This window comes from Quercus suber, unplaced genomic scaffold (assembly GCF_002906115.3).
Source record: "Quercus suber isolate HL8 unplaced genomic scaffold, Cork oak 2.0 scaffold_427, whole genome shotgun sequence".
NCBI lineage: Eukaryota > Viridiplantae > Streptophyta > Magnoliopsida > Fagales > Fagaceae > Quercus > Quercus suber.
Genome location: NW_027069878.1, coordinates 185553 through 196780, shown reverse-complemented (window position 1 = coordinate 196780; position 11228 = coordinate 185553). Strand labels below are relative to the sequence as shown.

Here is an 11228-nt window from a genome sequence, read left to right as displayed (position 1 = left end):
TTAGATTAGGTCAAATGGAACAAATCAAATAAGGTAAAAGACATATGTCTCCAAGCTTATTTTCACATGTTAGTCAGATTGTAAGTTTTCGTGCAATATGGTTCAAAGAAGTAAAATCTTTACTACAATTTCCTACCATTCCAAGCAGCTCCCCACTTGCTATTGTAAGATTAATTTCAAAAGTTGCATTTCTTATTAGTATGAAGATTTTAATATTAATTTATGCAAACTTAATTTGGTAGTAATATTAGGTTTACATAATCTATCATTGAGCTGAAGTTTTATATTTCGAATACATTAGGAAGTTATATTTCTTAGTTTTGACATAATTGTATGTCTATATTTCCTTTGAATCACACGGAGTTGGTGACTAACATTCATAGTTACCATGGCATGCATAATAACATTTAACAACGTGTACAATATGTTATGTAATTTTTATTGAACTTTGAGAATGTGACAAGGCTAGTTATTAACACTGTAAGATTCATATCATAATGCAGATTGACAATTCCAAACAATTAATTATCACTGGAAACTCTTTGGGAGGATCTGTTGCCACTCTGTTCACCTTATCACTGCTAGAAAAATTCAATTTTTCAAAAACCAAAGGCCCACTTTGCATCACTTTTGGTTCACCCCTTATTGGTGATGAGAATCTACAAGAAGCTATATCTAAATATGCAGCATGGAACTCTCGCTTTTTGCATGTAGTTTCCGACCAGGATCTAGTTCCCAGAGTCTTAATTAATGGTTACCAGCCTTTTGGCACATTTCTCTTCTGTTCAAAGCTGGGTTGTTCTTGTTTTGAGGACCATCAAACCATTTTGGAGTTGTTAACAGCAACCAATTCAGGAACTCCTGAAAATGAAGATCCTAATAAAGTTTTTGAGTCCTATGGAACATTTGTGAAGGATCTCAACCGTAAGGTAATTTGCAAGGATACTACATATCATGAATCCTTAATTGATTGGACTACAACACCATTACGGGCAGGCATTATTACACAACTAGCAGCAATCGGACTGGTGCAATCACAGGTAAGTCAGCTACAACTCCTTTTGGATCGTATATAATTAAAATGCTTATTTGAGCTATGTCATCGTATGGTACAGATAATGTTACACCTAGGCAATACACTAAACAGAATAATGTAATGAATGAAATACTTACGGATTAAGTATTAATAACTAACCAAAGCCTTTATTGTTTCTTACATGGATAAACATTACTACAATTTGAAGTCTTTGTCTTTGTCCTTGTGATCTTTCAAAACTCCCCTACTAGCCCAACTCATTTTTACAAGTTATTGCAGCAACAGGAGAACATTATCATTACAAAGACAGAAAAAGGGGCAAAAATGATGGCACTTTTAAACCAGCAGGCTTTTGATCCCACCAGGGGTTGAATGACATTAAAGTGTATATGGCCTATCTAGAACAGTATAAGAAGGTGTCTAAAGAGGAAAGTTGGATACTATGATAGATACAAGAATAAACTTGATACGAGTGATATTAAGGTGGAAGAGCATATGAGACGCCTCACATATTACTGGGAAGAAATGGTTGATCAAGCAGAGAAAAGGCCTCAGACAGTAGGTGCCTCCCTTCGTACCCGTTCACTCTTCGGGGGAACAAATTACCGAAGGATGATTGAACCACTGGACATAGCTGATTACTATAAGGCAGGCAAACAAGACTACATAAATCAAGGAAGGTCGAAACATTACATAATATTGGAGCAATTGCTGAAAGAAACGGAGAAACCTTCAAGGGGTCCAAATGAATTGAAGAAACAGAATGTGGCGTCAAGTCTGACAGAGGATTCTTGCTTTTGGGCACATGTTGAGGAGGCTCGCATTTCATGCCAATTGCTGAGGAGCGGAGAATCAAATGATATGGAGAAAGAAACAAACAAGTTGATTGAGTTTGAAAACTATGTATACGGTTTGATGAAAAATTATGCAGTTTCTTCTGAGATTTTCTTACCTAAGAGCAGCTTCATGACATGGTGGAGAGAGTATAGAGAGATTAGGGAACTTTTTATCGTTCACAACTCACTAGCTTAATGAATAATGAAGAAAAATTATGACAAGTACGCTAAGGGCCGCTTGGTGATTCCCTGAAGTTTTATCTGATTTTGATCACATATTTCATATTTATGTGTGCACTTAATTTCCTTCAAACATTTATGGTATTTTGAAGCCATCCCCAGTAGATTGTAAAATTAAAGAAAATCATCTTTTCAACTTTTTATTATTTTTATAAAATTTTCATGTCTTGCTTTTTCCATTTTTGGGTTGGATACTTGGATGTATGTAAGCACATTTTGAATGAGCATAATTCTCCTCAACAGGACCATTCATGTTTTGCAAAACCTTAAGAGTCTTAATTTCACCACCACAATCATTCTGCAACTGAAATGGATTCACAAACTTCGGTAAATTTGGGGTCTAAACCAGTTTAATTAAGTAATATCTGTGGAATATATTGTATAATTTATTTTTTGAAAAGCTCAATATCATATATTAGGATTAGCCATATTAACAAACAAACAATTTCGCTCAATAAGAATATTTTATTTTAATGTATTAAACTATTAATTAAAAAAAAAAAAAAAAAAAAACTCTTTCATCTTGGTCTTTACAAAACCGGCAAGGAGGTATTTATAAAAAAAAAAAAAAAAAAGGGTGTCCCATTGTTTTGCATGTGTGGAATTATACGAAATATAATGAAATTCCTAGGTTCACTCTAAAGATTAAGCTAAATGTGTTAATAGAGTTAATGTAAGGACCAGCTTTGAACTCCTAGCCCAAAAGGTAAATGGACTTAGGCCTAAACAATGAATTTGTTTAAAAAATGAATTTGTAGAGAATGAGTTAGAAAACTGGGTTTTAGTTAATCAAACGACAAGTTGAGTAGGCTGATGATAATAGAGTGAACATAGACAGGTTTATACTAAAGAAAGGATGTCCTCGACAATGTTCTAAGAAACGAGTTCTTATATAATGTTCTTAAATATGGTTACAAGTCTGGTTCTAGATTGCTATAGTGTTTCTTCTTTGATTTTCTAATCCCCCCTCCATTGAGGGTCTCTTACATTATGTAATCCCCTTTCAACGATCTTGATCCTACACTTGTTAATCATCTAAGCCACTACTTGAGCTCTTGTCCCATCGGACACCCTCTCTAGCCCTCTGTGAGTTGGGAAGGCCAAGGCAGCACTATTCAGAGATCTTCTCCACATAAATGCGGTCAAAAAGTTAGCTGCGGAGCATTCAATATGGTGGCAGTAGCTTTTCCTTAGATATTTCTGAGCTCCCAGTCTTCTGATACACTTGAGATACACGTCCCTATCATTGGAGCTTCCTAGAACGTTACCTTGAACCTTAAAGCACACATTTGAGCCGTGCTTAACCTATCCGAGGAGACATTCCTCCTCAGGCCTCCCTCCCATTTCTATCTTGCTCGTTAGATTATAAGCTTGACCCATCCAACACCATTTGTTTGTTCTCGGATTACTATGCTCTCATGGGAGTGCCATTTTGCGCACCCCATAATTGCCACTGACGCTTCGGAGCCAGCGAGGCGTCATTAATTACTCTAGGCAGCGTTATGTTCCCCACATCCAACGGTAAGACGCTAATCCAATGGCTGATATTTCTCCTTGGGTTTTGAGCAAGATAACTCCCACTCAATCTTGCCCTCTATATAAAGCATTTAGAGAAATCATCCCCTAATTTCACAAGTCTTCAAGTTCTACAAAGATCCCGAGCAATCAAACTCACAAAGCTCTCTAAGTTACTAAACTTCTCACACCTTTTCTTTAAGAAATCCTTGAAAATTTTTCTAAAGGTTTCAGGGACTAACACACATCTTAGTTCTTGTAAGTTTCTATTTCTTTAAACTTTTCTTTTTCTCCTTGGCCAATCTCATCGGCCTTCCAGTTCTTATTTCTTCATTTACCGATTTCAGTTATCTCCCTTTAACTTGTCCAGATGGGTAGATTTAAGCACCTAGTGGACTCCCATGCCAAAACAGAGGCCTTTAAGGATGAATACCACATGCCAAAGGAAGTCGCCCTGCGATACTGTTCCCTAGAACAAATAGTGACACACAGAGAAGAGGGGGAAGTCATCATCCCTATGAAAGCTATCATAGAAGGGGGAATGACTCTCCCCATGGGGAGGGTAACACAATACTACCTCCTCAACCATAAGATATACCCCCACTAGTGCGCGCCCAACCTATTTAGGGTCTTAGGTAGCGTTGATGCTCTCAATAAGCATCTGGGTTTGGGGCTCACCTGGCTTGATGTGGTCCACATGTACGAGTGCCACTCCCTTAAAAACGTGGGATTTTATCTGAAGTCCCGATCTGATATTGTCAAACTAGTATCATGTCTACCTAAATCTAACATAAGTATGAAAGACGACTATCTGATAGCTTCGGGAGCGTGGCATGATAGCCTTCACTGCCCCATCCGAGAAGGAGAGCCAAGTGGGATACCTTAGAGTTAGGTTCCTTAGCAAGAGATTTAGATTCTTTAACCCTGACCATGTCATTATTCCCCTTTTGTTTTGTTGTCTTTTGATGATGGATTTTAATTTTCTAACCATGTTTCGGTTCTTGGCTATTTTTGCAGACAAAAGGCACGTAGCGCCCAGGCTCAGTCTGACCAACATTGAAGCTCTAAACTACATGTTTGAGATCTTTGTAAGTGAGAATAGGTAGTTGAGAGCAATCCACTTAATTTTGGACTTCGAGCCTATCTCGGAGATATATCAAGAAATAGGCCACATCATAAGAGTATGTGACCCGCGGCTGGCCCGGATTGATGTGTGAAGCCCCAATTTCCTGACCCAAGAAGATCTTCCACCAGTTGTACTGCCACTTCGATGAGTTCTGCCTGAAGCAGCAGCAATGCCCGAGGAGGAGATTGCCTCTTCACGCCTATCGCTAGAGGAGGAGATAGACAAATTCCACTTCGAAGAAGAGGAGGCTCAAGGGGCTCAAATAGTTCATATCTCAAACGTCGAGGAGGAGGCTAATAGGCACTTAGGTTTCATGCCCCAATTATATTAATTGCTTGCCCAAACAACTCCTTCGAGGAAGAGGAAGATAAGATGGCGTTGAATCGGGGAAACAAGAACCTAAGAGACCTCATGGCCGCAAGGAACAATGTCAACTTCGAAAGAAGCCACCAAGTCCCAAATTCCAACCACACGTCCTCCTTCTCCTCTTCCACCTCCCACTGATCTCGAACTGAAAGCCATTCCAAATCTAAAGAAGAAAAGGCCAAGTCAGGAGCTTGAAGAAGGAGAGGTGGGCCTTCATAAGGTTACTAAGTAGCAGAAGGTGGCTAAAGACCCTCGAGACAAGAGGTCCACCTCTGTGGACAGTCGGGAGGAGCAAACTAGGGCTAATGTGCACCTTCCGCAACGTACCTAGTCTCCTCGGCTGGAAATGGATGGGGCTGCCATCCCTTGGAACACCTCAGTCAGGGACTTCCAAAAAGGGTGTGCAGGCTACATTAATGAAGCCCTAGAGTAGCCTGTTTTCCTTTCTAGAGACATGGAGGCTTACAGGCACTTCAAGCAGAACGACCTCTTCCGGTCCTTGAAGAGGGACCTCGCTATGGTAAGCAATCTATCATATCCTTGAATTTAAATGCTAAGCCATACTCTCATTCTTTCCTTACTTTTTATTTATGTGATTCTTCTGTTGTTTTTATGCAGGTTACTCAACAAGTTTTTGTGGCCGAGGAGTGGGTTCGCGACACTTGTGATGAGGCCAACGCTAAGGCCCTCTCCCATGCTAATATTGAGAAGTCCTTGGGGGTCCTCAGACAAGAACAGGTAGAGCTATCTGAGAAGCTGAAAGAAGCAGACAAGGCTCACCTGAGTGCCGAGGCGGGTTTAAAGACCGTGGAGAGGCATGCCGAGGATCAGCGATAAAAACTGCACCTAACCGAGATAGACCTGGCCACCCAAAGGCAGCTGGTCATGGATCTCAAGGCTAAACTGCAGAAGGCCAAAGAGGCGGCTCAACTGGCCAAAGAGGCAGCCGAGGCTGAGAAGCAAGCATCCAATCTACTCGGCATTGAAGAAACACAAGCTAGGCTCATTGAGGAGCTTGCCGAGGTATGCAGGGATTATTGCACTACAACATGGGATAGGGCCCTTAGTGTTGCAGAAGTCCTTGTAGACTTTGTTTGGAGGCAGCCTGGGTGCATATATTATCACCTAGATATCCGTGAAGTCCCAGGTGCCATCCTTTCTCCCTCTGCCCTTGCTCTAGAGACCTCGGAGTAGCCCTTGACTATCTAAGCTACTCTCCCTCTCTCTGAGGCTTCGAAGGGATCCAACCAAGCTAGTGATCAAGGCCAGGGGGCTAAGGGGACCAAAGACAAAGGTAAGGGCAAGGAAAAAATGCCCTCCTCAGAAGCCAAAGACGCTGCCAAGGACAAGCAAGCTGTAGCTAAAGCAAAGGAAGCAAAGGCCAAGACTAAAGAAGCTAATCCTAAGGCCAAGGATTCTCCTACCTCTCAGCCGAGCTAGAAAAAAGACCCTTCTGCTCCCAAGGCCAAGGCTTAGCACTTAGGATTTTTTTTTTTTTTTTTTTTTTTGTTAGTGTCACTCTGTCACTAAATATAATGTACTCCTCTTATTTAATGAAAATGTTTTTCTTCTTATCTCTTACACCTTTACTTTATATGCTTTGAAGCTTATTATTATTGCAAATAGCATCGAACTGCTGCTACTCTGTCTTCAATAAAAACTAACAATAACACACTACAATCAATCTAAGTAATTTGACTACAAAAGACAAGCTTTCACCTACAAAAGAGACGGACTACGAAGACAAAAGACAAGCCTTTTAGATTCCAAGTTTTAGAGAAAGTCTTTGTAATAGCCATCCCTCTCCTTCTCTCCCAAAGACTTTTGTACTCTATTCCCCTTTGTAATCTTGTAACTCTCTTCAGACAGTTTTATTTTGTAATCTTGTAACTGTTCAAACAATTTAATTTCAAAGCTTTATCAAAGACAGCAGTTTGTTTTCAAGTTTTATCAAAGACAACAGTTTTATTTCAAGTAAGATTTTACAAGTCTCTGTTTTCGTATTCCATACTCCATTTCAACTTATTTTTGAATATATCTATTTTGCTATTTTCTTCTTTATCATCTATTTTATCATTGTCTATGCTTCCATATTATTGCTGTGCTCTCTCCTAGGTAGTCTTTGGTATCAAAGCCATGGATGGTAGATGTATGAGTTTTATTTCTTTGCAATTAAGAAGTTACTAGGAACTTTATTACTGCATAGCTACTACTTGCTCCTTGTTAGCGTTGGTCAGTCTCAAGACTCGTTGGCAAACCATAGTTTCGAGTTGGTCAGCCCGTTTTTTGTTAGTCGACAAATAGGCATGTGTTTGGGTGGTCCCGCAATAGAGTTTCCCAAGGAGGTGGTCCCGATAACAAGGCAACCAATGGTTAGTAATAGTTTCGTCAGTAATTATTAATTGCTCGGAAATAGAATAAATACGTTTATCACTTCATCTCCTGTTTGCTTGCTCACACTTAGGTTAGGCATACACTAATTAGAAACATGGACTATGATGATATAGATTATGATGAAGGTTATAGCATGAGAGATATAGACAATGATTGGTTAAATGATAATATAGATTATGAAACAGATTCTGACTCTGATAGTGATACTAATTATTATAATTATAATTGTAATAATAGCATAAATAATTGGAATACATTAATAGAAGATAAAATCAACCGTCAGACTGACAGACACAATAATAATTTCTTAGATAGAATTAATAAAAAAAATTGGAATCTTTAGAAGCTTTTGAAAGATCCACTACTGTAGAAGGAAAAAATGATAGAAATAATAGAATAGATAGTTTTTTTTTTATATATTGTTCTTAAATTTTCCCTACATAGACACATATTTACCAAAAAATTTGTATACCCCAAATAAAAATAAAGGCATAACATGATCTAACATTTAGAAGAGATAACAAACTGTCTTTCTTATTCATGGTCTAATACATGCCCATTCGATTTAAAGCTCAGCAGACACATATCAAAGTGTCTAACAAGTTCAATGAACCCAGATGAAACAAACCCAAACTAGTTTTTGAAAGTAAGCAAAACTGAAACTTGAACGTTACCAAATGAATGAATGCTATTAAACAACCACTCAAAACCATTCTAACATGCTAAGTACTCTAAGATTTGGGCTAAACCATTTCTCTACTCCAAGCCACGTATTTTCCTCAATTTTCCAACAGCCTCATAAACCTTCTTCTGGTCAGCAAGAGAGTTGGCCACAGTCTCCTTCTGCAAACACCTCTTTGCCCATGCAATAATCTTGGGGCACTCTGCCTCTATGTTGATATTGCCAAATACCTCATAGACATGGAACCAGCTGTAGAAAGTGATAAGGGAAAGGTCCACAAACCCAAATGTTTCACCCCCAAAGTAAGGCTTGTCACCAAGCTCCACCTCCAATATTTTATAGATTTCAAAGAATTCCTTCTTGCCTACCTCCAGCTCTTCTCCTTTTGTGACCCATAACTTCCTTGAAACTTCATCAACCTGTATTTTCCACAAATTACATAAAAATTTTAAATATATTATTAGCAACGCGATGTGTTATACCATGTTGTATATGTTAGAGTGGATGCGGAAGGGAAAGCATAGAATAGGAACATCAAGAACACGAGAGTTACATGGTTCAGCCTTGTTGGCCTACACCCACGAAGGAATCCTTTAAGGGCTACATTTTTATTATGTAAGAGTGTAGTAGAAAGGCCGTGTTACAATGAACCCTAACATGAATATATATAGGCGACTAAACCCTAAACTACTTGTACAGGTAGGAGTGGACTTGGGCTTATTATATTGGACTAATATGTCTAATATATATCTCTAACAAAAAGATGAACACAGTAATAAATTTAAAATCAAATCTATTCGGGGTAGAAGAATATTAAAATGGTTTTTGATTGTGGTATAGAATAATAACTAATAGGGATGGCAATTTTTGCTCGACCCGATGGTACCCGGCCCGACCCGACCCGACCTGATCCTAATGGGCCAGGTTTTACACGGTTCGATTAGGAATAGGGTCAGGTATGGGTTTTTTTATAATAAAAAAATCCGATTCGGGTTTGGGTTAGGTTCGAGTTTAATAAAAAATCCGGCAGGTACCCTACCCAGACCCAGCCCAGTATTAGGAAATTACAAAAAAAATAAAAATAAAACCCATATATATATGTACCTATAACTAACCCTAAATCCCTAACTCAGTTCACACCTCCCTCATTTCAGCAGCAGCTCAGTGCTCACGCCTCCCTCCTCACCTCACCCTTACTCCCTCATTTTAGCTCACGCCTCGCCTCCGCAGTACTCACCCTCATTGCCTCACAAAAGCACATGGCCTCACATGCTTTCAGTCATAGCCATTCCTACACAGCCTCTCAGTCTCACGCCTCGCCTCTGCCTCTCACATTCCTACACGGCCATTCCTACACAGCCACACGCCTCGCCTCTGCTTCTCAAAATCTCATGCCTCCTCATTCTCTTGCTTTGCTGTAGCCGCGCTCTTCCTCAGGAACACCGTCCTCCTCTTCTTTCTCCCTTCAAAATTTTTACTACATGGGTTTTCAGGCTCTTTACACCTAGTTTTGTTGTTTAGCATGTGGGTATGCAATAAATTCAAAGTGGGTCATAATGAGGGTCCAAAGGAAAGGTTTAAGAACATCAGGTGTTTGTACCATAAACAGGCTCAAATTTGTTGTTTGGGTGTTTCTGTGTTTAGTCAGTGTTGTTCTTACTGAATTTTTTTTTTTTTTTTTTTGTTGGGCCCCAAATTAGGCCCAATCCCTTAACGGGGCCTGTGGGGCCTGGCTGGGGTGGGTTCGAGCCCCGGGAAAAAAACCCGCTTAGTAAATGGGCCGGGTCTGGGCCGCAAGTCTTGGCTCGCGGGTTAGGTCCGGGTATGAAAAAACCCGGCCCGAACCCGATCTGTTGTCATTCCTAATAACTAATAAGACTCAATATCTTAGACGAATCCTCAATTATGAAATTGATAGAAAATATACTCATTTCAAAGTGAATCTTTCAAATGTCATCGCCTTAAAACTCGTAAACACAGAATGAAAAGAAATTAAAATAATATAAAAGAAAAAAGAAATAGTATTGAAGGTACCTTCTTATCAACGAAATCAGCCCAGAACCTGGCATGAGCTCTCTGGTAAGGATCAGAGGGCAGCAATGGAGACTTATCGTTCCAGACCTCATCTATGTACTGAACAATGATGAGAGACTCACACACAGGTTTGCCATTGTGGATGAGAACTGGGATCTTCTTGTGAATGGGGTTCATCTCTAAAAGCAGAGGGCTCTTGTTAAATATATCCTGCTCCTTGAACTCATACTTGATACCCTTCTCGGCCAGTGCAATCCTGACCCTCATCCCAAACACACTGAGGCTGAAATCTAGCAGAACCACCTCGTCTGCCATTTTCACAGAACTGAAGATAATGAAGCAAATAGAAAAAGCAGGGAAAAGAAAGAGGGGAGATGGTATGCAAAAAAATCTTGGAAGAGAGCGTGGATTTATAGTCATCAAGTGTCGGCTCGGTATAGTCATAAGTGTCGGCTCGGTATGACTTTGACTAAAAGGTATTTTGGTACTCCCTAGACTATCTTGTGAAATAATTTTGATTACCAAATTCGTTTTTAGTTTCTGGATCCTTCCACAATCCGGTCGATGTCATTGCTTTGCTCATATAATTTTTCACTGTACCATTGCTTACAGAGTGGGTGTTGCGTCCTTGACTCGGTTTTATTTTTATTTTTATTGAGAAGAAAACTGAGTAATTACAAAATAGAAAATACTGGGTTGCTCCAAAAATATATGACTTTACAAAAGGATTGAGGAGCATATCCTAAACCAAAGTAAATAGCTAGTCTGTTACATAGTGACCGAGATGCTAAAATATGGAACGCAACATTAGCTTCTCTAGGAAGTAGGAATCCAACTATAACTGCAATTTGGTATTAATGCTGCCAATCTGAAAGAACAGAAATCCCCCATGTTTCTAAGCTGCCTGGTGATATAAGAGCATCCACACTATCACTATCTAGGAAGAAAAATGGTGGAAATTATGTGAGGTGCAAGTGGCGGGTGAAAGTGAAATTGCCA

The 11228-nt window shown here is 39.5% G+C and overlaps 2 protein-coding genes across 2 annotated transcripts; one reads left to right on the top strand and one right to left on the bottom strand.

The window, feature by feature from the left end:
- Positions 1–497: 497 nt before the first annotated feature.
- Positions 498–2376, top strand: LOC112010951 (senescence-associated carboxylesterase 101). Its single transcript, XM_024043335.2, is given in 4 exon segments — positions 498–1040; positions 1316–1400; positions 1403–1466; positions 1468–2376. Coding segments are annotated over 4 exon segments (1293 nt in total). The 3' UTR covers positions 2069–2376.
- A 5652-nt stretch (positions 2377–8028) lies between these two features.
- On the bottom strand, positions 8029–10618 carry LOC112010945 (probable glutathione S-transferase). The gene is made up of 2 exons (XM_024043330.2): positions 10230–10618; positions 8029–8614 (listed from the first exon to the last, which is right to left on the bottom strand). The coding sequence occupies exons 1-2, from the start codon at positions 10542–10544 to the stop codon at positions 8270–8272; spliced, it is 660 nt and encodes a 219-aa protein (XP_023899098.1). The 5' UTR covers positions 10545–10618; the 3' UTR covers positions 8029–8269.
- Positions 10619–11228: the final 610 nt, after the last annotated feature.